The 22,577-nt window shown below is 43.6% G+C and overlaps 1 protein-coding gene across 4 annotated transcripts; it reads left to right on the forward strand.

Annotated features, from left to right (window-relative positions):
* Nucleotides 1-6: 6 nt before the first annotated feature.
* Nucleotides 7-16,295, forward strand: LOC134285522 (uncharacterized). Of its 4 annotated transcripts, none has more exons than XM_062846444.1 (3): nucleotides 7-11,214; nucleotides 11,272-11,346; nucleotides 11,401-16,295. In XM_062846444.1, the coding sequence occupies exon 3, from the start codon at nucleotides 11,897-11,899 to the stop codon at nucleotides 14,819-14,821; it is 2,925 nt and encodes a 974-aa protein (XP_062702428.1). In that variant the 5' UTR covers nucleotides 7-11,214; nucleotides 11,272-11,346; nucleotides 11,401-11,896; the 3' UTR covers nucleotides 14,822-16,295. The 4 variants fall into 4 exon arrangements, with proteins under 4 accessions (XP_062702428.1, XP_062702427.1, XP_062702425.1 ...); XM_062846443.1 differs by having other exon boundaries at nucleotides 11,279-11,346; XM_062846441.1 differs by having other exon boundaries at nucleotides 11,272-16,295.
* The last annotated feature ends 6,282 nt before the right edge of the window (nucleotides 16,296-22,577 follow it).

Below are 22,577 nucleotides of genomic sequence, written 5' to 3' on the forward strand. Positions count from 1 at the left end.
CCCTCTTTGGTAAAAGTAGCAGGGTCATAAGTGCCCTCTTTTGATGCTGTACCATGAAGCTATTCAACTTTGAATTCACCGAGTAAGGATCCTGGCGGAATCTTGCATCATTATGGTTGCATTCAGCAACGATTGAACTTACTCGAGCTTAGTAGAGGTAAGTTCAAATTTACCGTTGAATGAATTGAAGCTGCATTTGGTTGGGTGATGAATTCATATTTACCGAGCAACAACAATTTATTCAACCCAAACAAGTTCTATGCACAAATAATTAATGGAAAACAGTTAACAATCAGGATTGCAAGACTCCTTCAGCCGTGCATAACGTGCCGTGTTTGTAGTGGGTGTGTTGGTATACTCCTGTAACTTGCAACCATGGCGGAGCGCACCCCGATGAACGGAAATTTCTGTTGCTCTTAATTTCCGGTAATTATAGTTGGAAATAGTTTACCGTTTGTTCCCTTTCGTTTTCGTCCTCCTTGGTAGATGCTAGTAAAAGTGCTATTTCTACTGCTTATTTTCTTCTACAGGCGAGAAGACGGTGGTCGCTGATTGCAATCTGGGTCGTCCTGCAAGAAATAGCCCAAGAATACTAGGGCGTGGGACTTTTTGGACGGTGGGACATATTCTGGACACGATCCCTTATAATTTATCCCATTTTATACCAAATGGAATAATTAGCTATTACCTATGCTACGTAGACTTCTGATCATACATAAATTTAACAATTTGTACACATCAACATTTCTTAAATGCTTCATGCACAAAAAAAAACAAAAGAAATTTCAGCACAACTGATCAACTGTCAGATGATTCAGCAAGTTGAAAAAAAATTGCCGATACTCAGTAATTCGTGTTGCTGAAGCAAAAAAAAAATCAGTACGTTTGCTGAATATGTACCATCACAAAAAAAAATGGCAGTCTATGGAGCGTAGACTTTTACAGACACCCCTCATCCCCCCAGAATGTCTACGTGGAATGAGTTATAGAGGGAAGTGCCATAAAGGACCATGTTTAAATGAACCTACCCCCTATATGGGTCCTTGCTGTTATTGCAGAAGAAAAACTTTCATTATTTCATGTTGCATTCGCTTGTTTTTTGCTAGAGAAGAATGAATAACACACCGTATGGCAGAGTAGTTTTCAATATAACTGAGACCAGCGTACTAAAGTTGGTCATGTATTTGTAACTAGGGCAGTTTTTTAATGTTATGTCAGCTGTCAGTTATGCCTTGACTTGCGCTACCAAAAGTTCTTGGCACTGTGATATAACATTTGTAAGAATTTCCATATATTGGTGTAAATGAATTTCTGAGCTGTGGAAATCTTCCTATACGTCCCAGAACACAAAAAAGGCGACTAAAATGCGGAGAACTACCGAGGAATCACTCCTCTATGTGCTTGCTTCAAAGTCTTTGTAATAATTATCAACGACGCCCTGTCTTCTTATTAGAATAACTAGCCACAGAAGTCCAATGTCGCGACTGTTCGTGTGACCAACATCTAGTTTGCCACGCCCTTACAGCGTCAGTAGCGTCAAATAAATTTTGCTGCCGAATTGCAAGACAAAGAGAACTTTTACAGTCAACTGAATGCTGTCATGGACAAGATTCTAAAAGGTAATATCAAGATATGACGCGAATGACCCGCGCGGTTAAAGCGTCTTTAATAAAAAAAAAATAAAATATCAAGATCCTCATGGGCGACTTCAACGAGAAGGTTGGTTCCGACAACCGGGACTATAAGCACGTCATGGGACACCAAGGTCTTGGAGAAATGAGCGAAAACGGAGAGCTGTTTGCAGAGTTTTGTGGCAACAATGACATTGTGATTGGGGGGTCGCTCTTTCGTCATCGATCAGTGCACAAAGTGACATGGGTTTCCCGTGATGGCGCCACGGAAAATCAAATCGACCACATCTGCATCAGCCGAAAATGGAGACGGAGCCTTCTTGATGTGCGGAACAAACGTAGCGACGACATTGCGTCCAACCATCATCTCCTAATCGGCGAGAGCCGACTGTGCATTGCTAGGATCCATCGACAGGAGGAGAAAATCCGGCGCCGATTTCTGAAAAATCCGGCGCGATGAAAAAGGCAGGCCCCTGGCATCAATGAAATTTATCGTAGCCAACATCTAACTGCCTTATACTCATATTCGTGCAAATTGTAACGAGCGTGTAATCAACAAACGCAGCTTTTGTTTGATGTTGTGAGCCACACACGAAATCACATTCACAATGCGTGTTTGCTGGGTTGCTTTATTCAACTAATCGCATGCTCCTCTTACCGTTCATTAATATTAAAGCGAGTTTGAAGTGTTTTGTGATCATAAGCAGTGGAAAAAATGATTCCAAAAACTGATCAACAAACCAAAATAAACGTTAAACAAAAAAATGTTGATGTTTTCGCATTTGACAGTGGGCGCTATTTATTAGCGCCCAGAACATCCTGTCTACCATGATTCCAATGCATTGATATAGGCCGTGTCAGGGGCCTGGAAAAGGTCCTTCGTCGATGAGCTAGAGAACCGTGCAGCGGATATTCCAGCAGGTGGAAGCGTAGAAGATCAATGGAGCGTCATCAAAAACGCCTTCATCGCCACCGGCGAGAAAAAATGGGTGAGCGACGCACCCGAAGAAGGCAGTGGATCACAGATGATACCTGGAGGAAAATAGAGGAGCGAAGGAACGCCGAAGCCGCGCGCGATAGAGCTAGCGAATGAGGAGCCAAAGCCGTAGCCCGCCAGCGCTATTCGGCTCTTGAGAAGGAAGTGAAACGCTCAAGTAGACGGGACAAAAAAGCGTGGGCGGACTCCCTAGCCGACGAAGGCGAGAAAGCCGCAAACACCGGCGATATCCGTATCATCTACGATGTTTTACGTCGCCATAGTGAGACCAAGATGAATGCTACGATGCCCATAAAAGACACGTCTGAACAGTTACTGACCGACCCGGCTGACCAGCTTTAATGTTGATTCGAGAACTTTGGAATTTTTTTTTTTTCAAGTTTTGGCCACGCCACCAATACCGCCTCAGCATGATCCACCAAGGGTTCTACGCATTATCCGTGTCAACACCGAAGCTCCATCAGTGCAGGAGATAGGAACAGTCATCCGTAGCATGAAATCGAACAGGGCCCCAGGGGTCGATCGCATATCAGCTGAGATGCTCAAAGCTGACCCCGTAGAATCCGCACAACTACTGCATTAATTATTCTGCAGCATATGGGAAACCGCGACATTGCTGGTCGACTGCACAGTACGAACAAAATCTGTAAATTTATGACGAACTGAATGTAGCAAGTTGACCTCCATCGGGTACGATAAAAAATTATGTGTGATCTTAAAATTACACTGCTGATTGCTGAGAGAAAAGTGCTATAATTATAGCACCAACTTTTCAGAGAAACTTAAAAAAATCTTTATACGAGAATCGAACTCAGAGCTTCCGAGTTCACGCCTAACCCCTCTAGGCTGTCCCACCGTGCTGAAGAGAAGGCAATCAAAGATAAACATGTTCCACCATAACGGAACAAATTGTTGTACCACTTCGGCCACAGAGAGCGAGAGAAAGCAGTCTCCACAGCGAGGCAGACGACTGAGCGTAGCTGTCCTCGTTTACGTTACTGCATGTAAATTTCAAGCGAATATGTCTCAAAAGCTGTAAACAGTACGCATGATTGGCTGATTAGGGAGCGGACAGTATCATCTCACGGTAAATGGCTGTAATTTAGTCACTTCTGCTATAATTTTCAGTCAATGCTTAACTTACGTGTTGTTTAATTTTCATGATTTATTTCTGTATGGATGCAACGCGTCTTAGTAAAGGTACCCAAAAAGGGTGACCTAACTGTATGCAATAATTGGCGGGGCATCATGTTACTGTGTATCGTTCTTAACCGTTATGTGGCCGGCAAACTTTTTGCTTTTTTCTACACCGTGTATTTTAAATGGGTGCTGGGTACCCGGGTATCCTGCCGGCCACATAAGGGTTAAAGTCCTCTGCCACGTGATCCTTAACCGGATACAGGAGAAGATTGACGCACCTCTCCGACGGCAGCAAGCAGGATTCCGTGCCGGACAATCCTGTGTGGACCATATTGTCACGCTCCATATCATTCTGGAGCAAATCAATGAATTCCAAGAATCTCTCTACCTGGTGGTCTGGTCATTGATTACGAATAAGCTTTCAACCGTCTCAATCACGGAAACATGTGAAAAGCCCTCCAGGCGCAAGGGTCTCCCTGAGAATATCATCGGCCTCATTGAAGCACAGTACAGGGCATTTTCGTGCAGAGTACTGCACAACGGTGTTTTGTCCGACCCCATCCGAGTTGTTGCTGAGTGAGGCAAGGAAGTATACTATCACCGCTACTGTTCCTCATCGTAATCGACGATTACGATTACGGTAGGTACGATTGACCGTGAACCACGTCGTGGATTGCTGTGGCAGCCCATTACCATGGAGCACCTAGATGCCTTCGAATTGGCTGATGACGTTGCTCTCCTAGCTCAACGACGCTCTGATATGCAGAGCAAGCTCGATGATCTTGTTAATCGCTCCTGTCCTAGGTGGGCAGTCAGTGGAGAATGTTGAAAGCTTCCAATATCTTGGTATCCAAATAGAGGCAGCCGATCGACTAGCGAATGAGGCAAGAACAGATCCAGCCGTTGAAGTGCCGATTCCGGGTGAAGACGCGTTAAGGACGATAAAGCAAGCGATACGACAACGATGGGAGAACAACTGGTTCGAAACACGAGAGGCGAAGCTGAGAGAAATCAAACACGATACGTACCGGTGGACAGATCACGGCAATGCAGCCGACCAGCGAGTGCTTACACGCCTGCGGATAGGCCATACACGCCTGACACACACGTTCCTTCTGAAGAAGGAACCCCCACCAACATGCGAGTGCTGCGGAACTACACTGGACGTGCGACACGTGATTTTGAATTGTAGAAAATATGAAAGGGAGCGACAGGAGAATAATATTGGAACGACTAGTTTACGAGACGCCTTATCAAACGAGGAAGAAAAAACAACTAGGATTCTGAAATTTTTGCGCGACTCGGGATTGTACAAGCAACTGTAGACTTAGAATAACAAATTGCAAATGAGTGATTTTTTTTTGCGATACGAGATTTGCGAACAATTGTAATAGAATAACAAATTGTAATCAAAATGTGAATTAGACCGTGCGACATGAATGCACCCTTCCGGTGTAAAATGTCGGAAATAAACAAACAAACAAACAAACAAACAAATAGCGGCCGATAGCGGCACCAAGATCGACATAGGTGCACGGATAAAGAATGGGAGGGCTGCTTTTGCGAGTTTAAGAAATGTATGGAAAAACAACCAGATCAGTAGACGCACGAACGTGAAATCTGTGCTGCTATACGCCAGTGAAACCTGGTGTGTACCAGTGGAGAACACGCAACGGCTATAAGTCTTCATCAAATGATGCCTGCGGTATATAATTCGTGCATGGTGGCCTCACAATTGGATCTCCAACGTGGAGCTCCATCGTCGTCCATCGTCAAAAGCTGATAGCGACAGAAATCGGGAGCGAAAGTGAAGGTGGGTCGGCCACACTCTACGCAGGGACGGAAACGAAATCCGCAAACAATCGTTAGATTGAAACCCAGCAGGACATCGCAGCAGAGGCAGACCCAGAGGCTTATGGCAGCGCAGCCTTAACAACGAAATCAAGCAAGTCGACAGAAATTTGACCTGGTCACAGGTCAAGGCGATATGGCAGGCAATAGCCCAGGATGGAAATATTTCAATTCGGACCCCTGTATCACCGTTTGTGCCCAGGACTGAAATAATAATCAATATTGCGCCTTTTATATGGTCATGCGTACGGAGTATTAAACAGGATGCACGGCTAGACGTCGTGTGTAAATCGATCTTAAAGCTTCCTTTGATCACTCCATCCTACTAGCCAAATTGGAAAGGATGGGCGTATCTGCTGACTCTGGAGCCAATAGTGTGGGTCATCGGAAGCGTTTTCTCAGATCAAAGCTTTTTTGGTTTCGTTTCGGGTCCTGAGTATCTGTGCAAAATTTGAGCACGATCGGTTGCATCTACACTTTGCGCATTGCAATTGAAATTTATATGGGATTTTGTATAAGAAAACATACTTTTTTGCATTTTAGCCATAAGTTGAAAAATTTGATCTGAAACTTTTTAACCGATACTGTAAAATGATAGCCTAGGATGTTCTGAAGAACTTTGTTGAATGGGGGAGCGGACCTGGTTGGATGGTTAGAACACGTGACTATCACGCCGAGGACCTGGGATCGAATCCCACTCCCGACAAACTCACAAAATGTGAGTTCTTCCTTCGGAAGGGAAGTAAAGCGTGGGTCCCGAGATGAACTAGCCCAGGGCTGGAAATCTCGTTAATACAGATACAAAAAAAAAAACTTTGTTGAAGACCGCAAAACGATCCGATGCTTGTGAAAATAGTTATAACCCACTAACCGCATGCATGCACAATAGCAACAAAATCATGATGATTCGCCAAGCAATGCCAACGCTATAACTTTTTTCATAAGCATCAGATCACTTTGCAATCTTCGACAAAGTTTTTCAGGACACCCTAGGCTATGTTTTCACTTTAACGGTTACATGGTTTTAGAAAAATTCGAGCTTGTCATGAGAGAAATGCAAAAAAATGTGTTTTCCCATGTAAAACCCCATACAAACTTCAAACGCGATGCGCAAAACGTAGACATAACCGATCGTGCCCAAATTTTGCACACTTATTTGGGTCCTGAAATGGGATCAAAAAAGCTTTGACCTGAAGGGATACCATTGAATTTTTCACTTTTCCATAAAAACGATGACCCACTCTAGGAGCCACCCTACTGATCTGCTGACTTGGTTCAATGGTTCGACCAAGACCGCAAACTGTGTGTAAAAAATAGTTCAGCCCTCTCAATCAGTTTTAGCAACATTTCTGGGGTTCCACAAGGAAGCAATCTTGGACCATTGCTGTTAACTATTTTCTTGAAAGGAATAGTTCTCCCTTAAGGACAGATTTGTTAGAATCCCAAAATGGCCGCCACAATGACCGACTTTAGCACCTACCCACGATTTCGAGCGCACAAATCTCTTCATGAACAAAACCACCGCACCTGAGCTTCTTATTTTAAGCTTATTACAAGTGAGCAAGAACAGAATAATGAAATGCGCTCTTGTTTGAAGCTTGCTTCTTGAGATTTGTGCTTCTGAAGTTTTGATGCACTGTTTGAGCTGGATTTCAAGACGTTTGTCCTTAAGGATGCAGAGTTTTTTATGCAGATGACGTCAAGATTTTTGTTGTCGTTCACAGCCTTGTCAACTGCACCTACAACAGTTAATCAACGAGTTCAGCAATTGGTGTTGCCGAAATAACCTGCAATGTTATTAGTTTTCATCGCAAGCTAAAGCCAATTATGTATGATTATGTGATCAACGATCAACCGTTGCTGAGGATTGAAATTTATTAAGATTTAAGATATCCCAGAAGAAGTTCTTACAATAGCTCAAATAGGAATCTTGGAATAAATCTTCGGCAACGCAAGAAAGAATTTTTAAATATAGTTCTGGATCAATTCTTGTACAGATCCGGACAACGGATTCCAAACCTGAAAGGTGTTGACGCGCAGGATATTTTGCAAGAGTATTTTAGAAATCGCAATAGCGACTGATTATGATCATCATGATCTAAGTATTTACACTGCTACGTGAAATCCTGCCATCAATTTGAAATCATTTTACCCTTCTTCTTCTTCTTTATGACTCTACATTCTCACTGGGACTTGGCCTGCCTCGCTTCAACTTAGTGTTCTTAGAGCACTTCCACAGTTATTAATTGAAGGGCTTTCTTTGTCTGCCATTGCATGAATTTGTATATTGTGAGGCAAGTACAATGATACACTATGCCCCTCAATGTTATCAATAGTGTTTACTGCTACCATTTAGTGACATGTCGAATCAGACGTGTACTAGGTTTGCATTAATTGTTTAATTTTAAGTAAAAAAGTTCCAATGAGCACTTCAGGTTAAAGAAGTCTTCTCTGAAAGTTTCACGTAAATTTCTGAAACATAAGAGCAAAAGACTGGCGAACATCCTATTTTGGCTGAAAATCACATGTAAATTTCAACTCATTTGCATCAGCTCACACAGATAAAAATAATGAGATTTACACATCATGTAAACTTCATTTTAGTCGTGTTAACGCTCAGAGTCATGCTGAATTACATGACATATAATGGAAATTTACATGATACTTTATGACTTTTACATGATATGTCATGTAAACTTATGTGATATCCCACGCTCCAAACATGTGCATCATTTGTCACAGAATTTTACACTCCTTTTTCGATTTGTGCAGTTTAACCGACTCACCTGAAACTTTCACTAAACCCCGTAAACAGCTGCATAAGCAATGATTATGTGGTTATTGAAATGATATTCAATATTCATAAAATGGCGAATCAAATAATCAAATATTGCTTTTGTAATCACGATATTTACGAACAAAAAGAAAAATAAATTTACATGAGACGAAAATTTCATTAGTCGGACGTAATCAACAACTTAGATTTACAAGCATTACGCTGAAAATTGCATCTTTCTTGTGGAATTAAGTCTTGAAAGTCGGAAAATGTTAGTAACTCATTTGAAATAAAGTGTTGAAAGACTTATAATTACTTGTTTTGACGTGCGTACGTACGTCTCCCAAGACGCTTGTATATGTCCAGGAAACAAGACGATTTTTCTAGATGTGTAGAATAACATTTACGCAGTTATTTACACTGTTTAGTGAATCTCCCTATTGTTCTTCTTTCTCATTGGCATAATGCTCTGTGAGATATTACAATTTTTATTTCATTCCAAACAAATTTGGGCAGCCCTATGTATATCTTCGGTTGTCATTGTTATATGTACCGAATCAAGACCTTTTGACTGAGTACAAAATCTCCGCAAAGAATGATTTTTCGCCATGCCTTGTCATGTAATTTTAGACTAACAATGAGGTTCACTTTCATCTCCACCCGTAATTCCGTATGTAACGATTCCGCCGGTCGTTCACAACCGACAGACTTTTTTAATGAGGAAAGGAGGAGGTTTCTGACCAAAGTCGAAACATTTTCAAAATTGTGAACACACAAAAGTCTACAAGAGGGAGGAGATGGGTCTAAGATGGTCATACTTTAACCCTCTAATACCCAAATTTTTGATTTTGATCTAAATATCATTTTTCGTCATCTAAAATCAATTTAAACATGTTTTGGAAGATGATTCTTTTTAATTCTCGATTTCGTGAATTTCAGTTTTTGATTTTTCTGATTTTTATTTTTGAAAATCCCCACACTTTTATATTTTTCCTGGAGGTTAATTTGGGGAACGGATTTTTTGAGATGAAAACATTTTGAGATTTTATGATTATTGTTGAAATATTATTATTTTAATTTTTTTTCACAGAAAATTCTATTTTCCGTGTAATTTTAAGGAAAATAATCTTAGAGTGTATTCGATTCCCTTAAACTATTAAGCAAGGATAGAATGATTAGGGAAAAAATTAAAATATGTTAATTATAGCGATTCAATACAAAGTAAACAATGACTTCTAAAAGGTGACTAAAACATCAATTTTTCAATGATTTTGAAAAAAATGGTAATTGCGCTTTAAAATACACCAAAAACCATTTTGAGATATACAGAACAGTCCTAAATATCAGCCAAAAATATAAAAAAAATGATTTTCCACGAAAGAAAAATTACAAAAATGCTCAAACTATACCCCGTCTAAAGGCGGGATTGGGTATTAGAGGGTTAACCTGCGTTGTTCAAGAACAGCAAACATTCAATTCTCAAGTCAAATCGAAACACTTCAATGTTCGGCAAAGATGCACAAAAAAGGCGAAGCACACAAGGTGCTAATGAGAGTCAGGTATCACTCGTTCGCCCACAGCGGAACCCAAAAAAAAAGAAAAGATGGGCAGAGGAATGAAAAAATAACCAAACCGGGAGTCCCGTTCCCGTAAAACACAAACTCGCCCTAATTGGGCTTACTTTTACAAGACGGCACGTGACTTTCGTTGGTGGCGTTTGACCAGTGTGAAAATCGGACCACGAACCGTGACGAGGCGATGGCGATGGCGACGACTCCGTTGGTGGTGGTAGTTTGGTTCGATGATTCGGTCGAAAGTCAGTGAAGCGATTTTGATACCTGCTACCCAGTGCCCGCCCGGTATGTGGTGGATTTCGGTGGGATTTAGAAACAATCCAATTGCGAGTACTCTGACGTAGACTAAAATTAGCGGTACAGCGTGACTCTCGGATAGTGTTGGCTTGATCTAAAATTTGAATGACAACTGAACTTGACTTGAAAAGAAAAGAAAGACGAATAAGGCTAGCTCAGAGGCAGATTTAGCACCAATATTGCGACATTTTTTGACGTTTTTTTTGGCACGAACAAATGTTACTAGCTGATGGCCCATTTGCCTACAACTGTGAAGACGTGGATATTCAGCATGCCCAGCCCATGCTGAGGATGCTGGGTTCGCTTACCGAGCGGTTCAGGAACTTTTCGTGAATCATATTGCTTCAACTTCCTTGGGCACAGAGTATCTTCGTGCCTGTCACACTGTTGCCGATACTGGCAGCACTGCTTGGAATCGTTTAGCGATGCCCCTGGTTCGAAGTCTGCCCTTTTGTACGCGAGTGACATGGGAGAGATACCTATGGCTAAACTGTCAAAAATGTCCATAGCTTGAGTCAGTTGTCAGTTTCAGTTGGAACAAACATTAAATTATGCAAGTCAGAACTTTGTAAATTCTACACGATCAGGACTAAATTGACTGCAAATATTTAATATCTGGAGCAACATTTGAAAAGGGCATACAAGCATTGGTAAACAATGACTTCACACGTCGCTCCTGAGCCCCCCTCAGCTTATTCACAAAAACTAAGACCGTTATCAGATAGAGCAAACATCGATCTTTCGGATAACGGTGTTCATTTGCGTGGGCGGGCTGCTGTTATGCCCTACGGAGCGTTTTAGAAAAAAGACACAAGACCTCTTGGGCCCTTTTCAAATGTTGCTCCAGATATATTGAATTCGTTGAATTGAAACGCCCCTAGAAACAATCATATTAGTTAGGTTGAGTACATGGGCAGTTGAACTAATTAAGTATTATTGATATAAATAGTAAGTAACATGAATTGGCTTTAAAATCCTTCGGAAAGAATTGAATTCATTGTTTAGTCCCCAGGTAATCAACAATTATAAGAAAGAGTGGATACAATTTGTTGGATAGTTTGCACTAAGAAAGACTAAATTGTAAGTATAAATTCACGTTGCACTAGTATATGTTGACTAATAAACTTTCTTCAGCTTCAAGAATTGCGACACAAACAAAAAGGTGTGTTTCTCTGAAGAGGTCCAAAAGCGATATCCAACAAAGCTTGAAGAATTTATTTCCGCCACTACGATGCCAGAGACGGAACGCAACGACTGTAAGGTCTGTCGACGATCTAACAATATAGACAATATGGTGTTGTGCCCGCGTTGCGAGGAATGGTTCCATTATCAGTGCGTAGGAGTGGATGATGCTGTAGCCAACCGGAGTTGGGTATGCGGGAATTGTTTGATTATGCCACCAATTGATCCACCCGGCCAAACTAGTACTCCAGTGAGTAATGTCTCAGAAGGACAGTCAGCATCAACACCAAGGCAACCAACCATTGTGAGCAGTGCCTCATCCAATATGACATTACCCAGAACAACGATCGCAGGAAATTCAATGAATCCCAGGCAATCGATCTTAACCGAGTAAGCTAGGGCAAGCCTCCAGTGGATACAGGAACAACGAGAAACACTGGAGCGAGAGATGGAGGAAAATCACCGACGGGAAATGGAACGCAAGCGTCTGGAGCTGAAAAAGTTGGCTAATAAAGCGATGATGGGAATAATTGACAGTACGAAGAACGAACTGGTGAACAGTTCAAATGAGCAGTCTGAAGCAGCAGGTATCAGTAAAGTACAGAACTGGATGCAACAGATGGTTGGCGAGATGAGAAACCTTTCGATTGCTCAGCCGAGCGCAAGGGCCGAGGAAATTGTTTCGGGCGAACCTACATTTGACATCAGTTCCTTTCTGACCACTCGAGATACGACTTTGAGTGGACTTGACCCAACCTCGTCGTCAGCTATACAAGGATCGCAAAGCAGGTCAGTGGTCATTCCGGCAACAACTATTCCTTCGGTTCAACCGATGCCCGTCGCCGTCGGAACATCCCAGCTTGGCTCAGGAAGTTGGCTGGATATAAACATGCAGACTGAAATTAATCGTTATCAGCATTTAGGAATGCTGCCGAGAGGGTTAGCTAGTCGAGTGCCACCAGGGTTGGGAATCAATACACAAACAAATGTTGTAACGGTCTGCTCTACGATTCCAACCGTGGGTTCTACGTCGAATCATTCGGGTCTTCCGGTTGTACCCGGTTTAACGATTGCTGATAATCTATTGACAAATACGCAATCACAGTATCATCCCGGGATAGCAACGAATTTAAGTGCTCCCTTCGTGCCATCAGCAACCTCTTTACCTAACTCCGTTCATGGGCTGCCATTTAACATCGCGATGAATGGGAGTAGCCAGGCCTTCCAGCAGTTTCCAGCTGCAGGATATGCAAATAATGTAGGTGCAAATCGAGGAGTTCCCCTAGGTCAGAGTAACTTCCAAAGTTTTCCAAGGATGCATAATCCGCTAGCTCAGCTCCAAATCGTTCCTACGCAACACCAGCTGATGGCGCGGCAGGTTATGCCCAAGGACCTTCCTGTATTCAGGGGGGACCCAGAAGACTGGCCATTGTTCTATAGTGCGTATGTCAATTCGACGACGGCGTGTGGATATTCGGACGTCGAGAACCTGGCCAGGCTTCAAAAAGCACTGCAAGGCAAGGCCTTCGATGCTGTTAAGAGTCGGTTGTTACTTCCAGCATGCGTGCCGCAAGTGCTAAACACTCTATACATGTTGTTTGGGAGACCGGAACTGATAATTCAAACACTATTGAATAGGATACGCGAGGTGCCGCCTCCAAGGTCAGACCGGTTAGATACATTGATCTCATTTGGTATGGCCGTCCAGAATCTTTGTGACCATTTAGAGGCAGCGGGGCAGATAGTACACTTGTGCAATCCGACTTTACTGCAGGAACTGGTGGAAAAGATTCCAGCACAACAGCGGTTGGATTGGGCACTTTACAAACGGCAGTTCATGGCGGTCGACTTACGTACATTCTCGACCTACATGTCAACTCTCGTCGCTGCAGCCTCCGATGTCACGGTCATCACAGACACTAAGCAGTCGCAAGCAGGAAGAAGTGATCGAGGAAAAGAGAAAAATTTTCTCAATGCGCATTCCTCGGCTGAACCATCGAAAAGGGAAATTTTAGAGGAAAACATTTCTGGAGTGGTGTGCTTAGCTTGTAACGGATCCAACCACGAGGTTAAAGATTGCGTGATCTTTAAGAAATGGAGTCCTGAGAATCGATGGGAAATTGTTAGAGACTATCATCTCTGCAAGATGTGCTTGGGGAAACATGGGCAGCGACCTTGTAAGCAACAAGGAAATTGCGGAATGGAAGGTTGTCAGCTACGACACCACCCGTTGCTGCATGTTGAATGTCAAAAGCAGCAAGTTACGACCGAGTTGCAGCCGAATGCAGGAAATGTAAATGTGAGTTCCGGAGAGGGAGTAAATGCTCATCATTCTACAGGAAATGCTACAATGTTCCGTATAATTCCCGTAAAGCTTTCCTGGAATGAAAAATCAGTTGAGACCTTTGCGTTTTTAGATGATGGTTCATCGATGACGTTTATGGAACAGTCAATCGCCGATCGTTTGGGCATAAATGATGGAGAATCACTTCCTCTTGACCTAGCTTGGACGGGCAACATTAATCGACAAATTGCAAACTCCAAGCGGGTTTCCATTGAAGTTTCTGGTCTAGGCGCCAGTAAAAACTTTACTCTGAACGATACTAGAACAGTTCCGAACCTAGAACTTCCGAGGCAAACACTGAAGTACGAAGAGTTGTCTCGTCAATATGCTCATTTGAAAGGACTGCCAATCAGCAGCTATGAATCGGTTTCACCTGGTATATTGATCGGCTCGAACAATGCTAGCTTGATTGCAACGTTAAAGTTACGTGAAGGAGAGCTAGGCGACCCGCTGGCTGCTAAGACTCGATTGGGTTGGTCTATCTACGGACATTTAGCTGACATGCGGAAGACACAGAATTTTAGCTTTCATATTCGTGAAAGCTCTGAGAAATATAAAGTCGTTGAAAAGCTGGAAAACTGCTGTCCCAAATCTGGAGATGCTGACACGTGTACTTCAAGAAGGTCAACGAGGCATGTATCACGAGAGATTAAACTCGACAAGCTGAAGTCACACAAGGATTATGTATCAAGTGGAATTGAAACAGAGAAAGGTTGCTGGAATGCGGTGGAATGTAGAACATGGTCGACTAGACGAGGCAATGGATGGAACCAAACACCTAGGGATACGGATGCCTCGGTAAAGGACGATATATCGTCACCAAAGCCAGCAGTGCTGATGCGCCATTCTGTTGGTAACGCGCTCTACAACGGATACGGAAGTGCGTTACGGGCCGGGGAATGTTGCCGATACTGGCAGCACTGCTTGGAATCGTTTAGCGATGCCCCTGGTTCGAAGTCTGCCCTTTTGTACGCGAGTGACATGGGAGAGATACCTATGGCTAAACTGTCAAAAATGTCCATAGCTTGAGTCAGTTGTCAGTTTCAGTTGGAACAAACATTAAATTATGCAAGTCAGAACTTTGTATATTCTACACGATCAGGACTAAATTGACTGCAAATATTTAATATATTGAATTCGTTGAATTGAAACGCCCCTAGAAACAATCATATTAGTTAGGTTGAGTACATGGGCAGTTGAACTAATTAAGTATTATTGATATAAATAGTAAGTAACATGAATTGGCTTTAAAATCCTTCGGAAAGAATTGAATTCATTGTTTAGTCCCCAGGTAATCAACAATTATAAGAAAGAGTGGATACAATTTGTTGGATAGTTTGCACTAAGAAAGACTAAATTGTAAGTATAAATTCACGTTGCACTAGTATATGTTGACTAATAAACTTTCTTCAGCTTCAAGAATTGCGACACAAACAAAAAGGTGTGTTTCTCTGAAGAGGTCCAAAAGCGATATCCAACACACACGATATTTATAAACAAACAAAATGGGCATTGATAGAGACAGGTTTAAGTTGATAAATGTGGAATTACTCATAGTCCCAGTGGACGTTTTGTCAAGAAGAAGCTGACACAGTAAAAATAATTATTTATGACCAGTCGAACTGTACACTAAATATGCCGTAAAAATGCCACTAATTACTAAATTGAAGGTCAGCAGACAGGCTCAAAAAGAAAGCGAAATTTGTTCGAGACTAGATCATCGGTGGTCTGTGTTAATGTTACGTGCTTTCTATTCAAGCCATATTGAACAAGAAGTGTAGTTTGACTGAATTGATTTGGCTGAATGTAATATAATTGAAAGGGTATTATATCCGATGAAATTGTGTTATACCAGTTTCACCGTACACAATCGCAACTAAAACAGTTCACGACAAATGGACAAACAACATTCTTTCCGTACTATGACGGTAAGATCACGCCAAACCCGGGGCGTCGGAAAGGCCATTCAGTCATGTCCCGCCGCCAGTACTATGGCAATACGTAATAAATCTTCCCTTGCGCAAGCAACATTGCAGCCGTGCCGTATCGTGTGGTGCACGTGACATTGAAACCTCGCACCGCGGCGACAAAAATGCGGGCGAACAAAAAATATGCAGAAAATCTCGCGATTCTCGCCTCGAGTGTGTGTCACTTTGCATTTCCCAAGTAACAATTTCAATTCCTTTTAGATTTGATTATTTTTATGGAAGCTTTATCACAGCATGACCAATTCATGGAACATTTATAGTTGTTTTTATCAAGAGAAAACAATCTTCGTTCGTTTGCGGTTTTTAAGTTGTCTTCAAGTTAATTTTGAAATTCGCGCATAAAACAACTGAATTTACAAGAGCATTAAATCTTATAATAAGTTTTAAGGTGTATTTGAAGTTATATTCAACACATAACATCAACATATTTTATCAACATATTTTATTCACTCTTTGGCGAGCGATCGTGCGAGACAGTCGCAACTTTTCGTTCGTCCGGTTTGTCTCCCGATACTATCCAGTTCGGTGGCTTTTTCCAGTGCTAGTTTTCCGAGTGATCAAGTGTTGAAGTGAAAATCCCTAGTGGGACGCGTGCGGTTGGCTAGGCCACAATTTTTGCCGCAAAAGTTCGTTTAGTTTGAGTAAAGTTCACGTTTTCATTTTATCACGTGGCGCATTGACCGATTATCGAGCACATCAGTGCAGCACCCCCCGCACACCGCGCCGCTCGCGCGGCCGTGATCGGCTTCTTCCAGTGAGTACCCAAGCTCATCGTCGTCGACAGCAGCAGCCCACCGAGAGAAGAGCAGAGAGCGTTCAACCGCCGCACACCAGCGCAGCGTCGGGCGCTCAGCAGCAGCTCGCTTCCTCCCTGTGCGGGCCATCCGATCGCTTGGACCTGTCGTCGTCGAGCCTGTGGCTGAACAGAGTGCACAAAGATAAGTACATAAAGTTACCTCTCGTTGTTCCCCCCTCTCCACTGACTCTTTGATTAGATTTAATTTGGTACATAAGCAGTTTTTTCTCACTTTTCCTGTAGCGTTAATTTTGTCCCTTGTTTTTTGATTATTTCTCGTCCCTGTGATAGTGGTAGTTTAAGATTTTTGAGTGACCCGTGGTGGTAGTTAGCTACCACAATGGGCGATGATGATGATGGCGGGGGAACATCGTACCGCATTAACGAAGCTTCGTTATTGGCATCGGACTGCTCGAGCCAACAAGGCGATGTAAATGCTAATCCCTTTGTCTCCCTTCACCCTGGTGCTTCTGCAATGGACATCAACAGTAAATCTGTTTCGACGTCCCCCCGCCTCAAGGCCTACCCTCCCGACTTTGGCGGGCCATATGTTGTTTTCTTCCGACCCAAAGGCAAACGTTTGAACACCGTTCAAATCAGCAAGGATCTGACTAAGCGGTATTCTTCCGTTGTCTCCATTGACATGGTCGGTACAGCTAAGCTTCGGGTGACAGTAGGCGACCGAAAACACGCTAATGAGATTGTGGCCTGCGAGTTGTTTACACTTGAGTACTTCGTTTACCTACCAAGCGCGTCGATAGAGATTTCGGGGAAGGTCGCCGACGCATCTTTGACCTGCGAAACGATCATGCAAGGCTGTGGTCGTTTCCATAACCCTTCTCTCCCTCCTGTCCAGATACTGGATTGCCGGCAACTGCATTCGGTGTCCCAGGAGGGCGAGAAGAAGGTTTACACACCATCTGAAGAATTTTCTGTGACCTTCTCCGGATCTGCATTACCAGATCTGCTGGTGATTGGCAAACTTCGGCTACCTGTGAGGCTGTATGTACCGAAGGTAATGAATTGCATCAATTGCAAGCAGCTGGGCCACACCGCCCAGTACTGCAGCAATAAACCTCGCTGTGCAACATGCGGGGAGAGACATGTGGACGGTGCGTGTAAAACGCCGCCCAAGTGTGTTTATTGTGGCAGCGACCGTCCACATGATCTGATTGATTGCCCAAGGTACATACAGCAGAAAAAACATCAAAAACGATCGCTGCAGCAGCGATCACGGCGAAGCTACGCCGAAATGCTGAAAAAAGCTGCCCCGACCGTTGAATCCCGTAACATCTACTCGTCTTTATCTCTCGATGATCAGGGCTCTGACTCTGAGGTCGGGGACGGGGTTCCCTTTGTTTTCAAGGGTGAAACGAGGAAACGGATGAGGCTCCAGAGACCCACCAAAAAACCTCGGAATCTGCCTAGCAGCGACCCCCAACCCACCATGACAAATTTGAAGAGTGGTAAGAAAGCCACAAAACGTTCCCCTCCGGGATTCAAAATCCAGGACGAACGAGACTTTCCATCACTTCCGGGAACATCTAAAATCCCAGATGTCCCACGTTTTTCGAATTCTCAACCGGAAAGACAGCATTCGGAGCACCAGGAGCAACCTCAGGGTGCGCCATTGTTTACGCTCTCTGGCATTGTAGACATCATCCTCAGCTTCTTCAATGCTTCAGACTCCGTGAAGAACATTGTAAAAGGACTTCTTCCTTGCGTGACCCCTCTTTTGAAGCAGTTGGCTTCTAAAATGCCCCTCCTTGCGACAATCGTATCTTTCGATGGCTAATTTAACCACCGAGGTCGAAGATACGATTTCGGTTCTACACTGGAACTGTCGTAGTATTACACCGAAATTAGACGTTTTTAAATTTTTAGTTTACAATTTACAATGCGATGTTTTTGCACTATCCGAAACATGGCTGACACCTGATGTAACCTTACCTTTTCCCGATTATAATATCATTCGCCTTGATCGATCCGACTCTTACGGAGGGGTGCTTCTAGGGATCAAGAAGCAGCACTCATTTTACAGAGTCGATTTTCATCCGATGACAGGCATTGAAGCCGTCGCATGTGAGGTGACTATCCGAGGTAAAACCCTCAGTGTTGCCTCCATATATCTTCCACCGAGAACTGCAATATTTCGCAGGGATCTCGCCCACATCTGCTCGGTTATGCCCGAGCCTCGGCTGCTCATGGGAGATTTCAACTCCCATGGTACAGGCTGGGGGGAACTGTACGATGACAGCCGTTCAACGTTGATATATGACCTCTGCGACGACTTCAACATGACAATTTTGAATACCGGAGAAGTTACACGAGTGGCACCTCCAGCTCAAGATGGCAGCCCTAGAAACAGCCGATTAGACCTCTCAATCTGTTCGAGCTCACTATCGCTGGAGTGTACATGGAAGGTTATCCAGGATCCTCATGGTAGTGATCATCTGCCGATTGTTGTTTCTATTTCCAATGGGTCACATCAACCTCCATCTATCGACATCGCCTACGATCTCACCAAGCACATTGACTGGGAGAAGTACGCAGAAGCAATTATCGACGGTGAACAATCGGTAGAAGTCCTTCCACCGCGGGAAGAGTATCAGTTTCTATCAGAACTGATCATCAGTAGTGCGCGTCAGGCACAACGTCGACCAGTGCCAGGTCCGTCGGTTCGCAGGAAACCCCCCAATCCGTGGTGGGATAGTGAGTGTACAGAAATATATCGCGAGAAATCCGCGGCGTTCAAAGAGTTTCGGAAACGCGGTTCGGTCGAAAACTTCAAGCGGTTCGCTTCCCTTGAAAGCAAGTTCAAGAACTTGATCAAGGCGAAGAAAAGCGGTTACTGGCGTCGGTTCGTCGAGGGTTTGTCGCGCGAGACTTCGATGAGAACTCTTTGGAACGTCGGTAGAAGAATGCGTAACGCGTCGTCGGTCAACGAGGATCGAGAAAGCTCTCCTCGATGGATCCTCAAGTTCGCAAAAAAAGTTTGTCCAGATTCCGTGCCCGTGGAGCGAATAATTCGTGATGTTTCCGACGATAGGGACGACATGGATAGGCCGTTTTCAATGATTGAATTCTCACTTGCTCTTCTTTCATGTAACAATTCCGCTCCAGGAATGGATCGAATCAAGTTCAACTTGCTTAAAAACCTCCCCGACGTCGCTAAGAGGCGCTTGTTGAACTTGTTCAATCAGTTCCTGGATAACAACATCGTTCCGGATGATTGGAGACAAGTGAGGGTGATAGCTGTTCAAAAACCCGGGAAACCCGCGTCGGATCATAATTCGTACCGTCCAATCGCGATGTTGTCTTGTCTACGGAAGCTGTTGGAGAAGATGATTCTCTTTCGACTGGACAAATGGGTTGAATCGAATGGCATGTTGTCAGACACACAGTTTGGTTTCCGCAGAGGCAAAGGTACGAACGACTGTCTTGCGTTGCTTTCTTCAGAAATTCAGCTTGCCTTTGCTCAAAAGCAGCAAATGGGCTCAGTGTTTTTGGATATTAAGGGTGCTTTTGATTCAGTTTGTGTCGATGTTCTTTCCGACAAACTACACGACTGTGGCCTTTCCCCAATTCTTAACAACTTTTTGTATAATTTGCTGTTTGAGAAGCAGATGAGTTTCGCTCATGGTGACTTGACAGTTTCACGAATTAGCTACATGGGCCTCCCCCAGGGTTCATGTCTAAGCCCCCTTCTTTACAACTTTTATGTTAGAGACATAGATGATTGTCTCATGGAAAACTGCACGTTAAGGCAGCTTGCGGATGACTGTGTTGTCTCTGTAACGGGATCAATAGCAGTCGATCTGCAAGGACCACTACAGGATACTTTGGACAATTTGTCTACTTGGGCTCTCAAGCTGGGTATCGAGTTCTCTCCGGAGAAAACTGAGATGGTTGTCTTTTCTAAAAAACACAAACCGGCAAAGTTTCCGCTCGTTCTGATGGGTAAGACAATCACTCATAGCATGTCTTCACAATACCTCGGCGTCTGGTTCGACTCCAAATGCACCTGGGGGAAGCACATTGTGTATCTGATACAGAAATGCCAAAAACGAATCAACTTTATGCGAACTATTACCGGAACATGGTGGGGAGCACACCCGGAAGATCTGATCAGGCTGTACCAAACAACCATTCTATCGGTTTTAGAATACGGTAGCTTCTGTTTTCAATCCGCGGCGAAAACACACTTGCTGAAGCTTCAACGGGTTCAGTACCGTTGCCTTCGGATCGCGTTAGGTTGCATGAACTCGACTCACACAATGAGTTTAGAGGTACTTGCTGGTGTACAGCCTCTGACAGACCGCTTTGCGGAGTTGTCGTTCCGGTTCCTCATCCGATGCGAGGTTGTGAATCCGTTGGTCATAGAAAACTTCGAAAAGCTGCTCGAACAGAATCCCCAAACTCGTTTTATGAGTGTGTACTACTGGTACATGACGCTGGAGGTAAGCCCATCTCCGGTTAACACCAATCGTGACAACTTCTCAGACTTCGACAGCTCCTCTGTGGATTTTGATCTCTCTATGAAGGATGAGATCACCGGTATACCGGAATCTTTTCGTTCCATAGGTATTCCACAAATTTTTGCAAGTAAGTTCGGGCATGTTAGCGGGGCCAGACAGTTCTTCACAGATGGTTCCAAAACCGATGATTCGACTGGATTCGGTGTCTACAACGAATTTCATAGCGCCACCTTTATGCTTCAAAAGCCATGTTCGGTATATATTGCTGAGCTAGCGGCTATATACTACACCTTAGAGTACATTCGCACTCTCCCACCTGAGCACTACTTCATTTTTACCGACAGTCTAAGCTCTCTGGAGGCTGTTCGGTCAATGAAACCGATGAAGCACTCAGCGTACTTCCTGAAAGGAATACGCCAAGTCTTGAGTGCTTTGTCCAAACGCTCATACATCATCACCATAGCTTGGGTCCCTTCACATTGCTCAATTCCGGGCAATGAGAAAGCGGACTCTCTGGCTAAGGTGGGCGCTAGCGAAGGCGATATTTATGAGCGTCAAATCGTCTTCGACGAATTTTTTGCATTGGCCCGTCAGGAGACCTTGATCAGCTGGCAACACAAATGGAGAGATGGAGAGATGGGTAGATGGTTGCACTCCATCATTCCACAGGTGTCGAAGAAGCCATGGTTCAAAGGGTTGGATTTGAGCCGCGATTTCATTCGTGTAATGTGTCGGTTGATGTCCAACCACTATTTGTTGAACGCACATACCTTCCGTGTTGGGCTCTCAGAAAGCAATCTCTGTGTCTGTGGCGTGGCTTACCAGGATATCGAACATGTCGTGTGGGGATGCAATGAGTATAGTGAGGTCAGATCTGAGCTACATGAAATTCTCAGGGTCCGAGGAAAACAACAGAAACCCGTTAGAGAAGTGTTGGCAGGACTTGATTTGGAATACATGAACCTGATTTACCAGTTTTTGAAACGTGTTGATGTCAGAGTTTGATGTAGTACGTTCCTTGTTTTCGTTGTCCGCCTTTTGGTTTTGTTGTTCGCCCCTGTCTGTCGTCACCCCCTTCCGTTTGTCCTCTTCTTGTCGTTTTCTACCGATAAAGTCCTTTCTTTTTGATTCCGTTACAGATATGGACAATTTGTCCCATCAAAGTTTTAGTATAAGTTAGCAAATAATTTAGTTTTAAACCCATAAATCCGTCCTTCCCATTTTTTTTTCTTCAATCCTTAACCTCGAAACAGCCGCGAGTACTTCGGCTTCCCAAACTAACATAGTTTTAAGGCAGTAATAAATTGTAAAATGTATAACCATTGTAAAAAAAACAAAAGATTTCGGCTCAGTTATGCCCATGTGGCGCCCGAGCCTTCCAAATAAACGAATAAGTAAAAAAAAAAAAAAACATATTTTATTAAAAGTTTAAGCTTCGTTTATTCAAGTGCATTTCATCTGGCTAATTCTCCTTTAAAAACTTCTTGAAGCCTTCTATTCTTGAGCTAGAGCCATTACTCTGG

The sequence above is a fragment of the Aedes albopictus genome, chromosome 1, assembly GCF_035046485.1.
Source record: "Aedes albopictus strain Foshan chromosome 1, AalbF5, whole genome shotgun sequence".
Classification (NCBI taxonomy): Eukaryota; Metazoa; Arthropoda; class Insecta; order Diptera; family Culicidae; genus Aedes; species Aedes albopictus.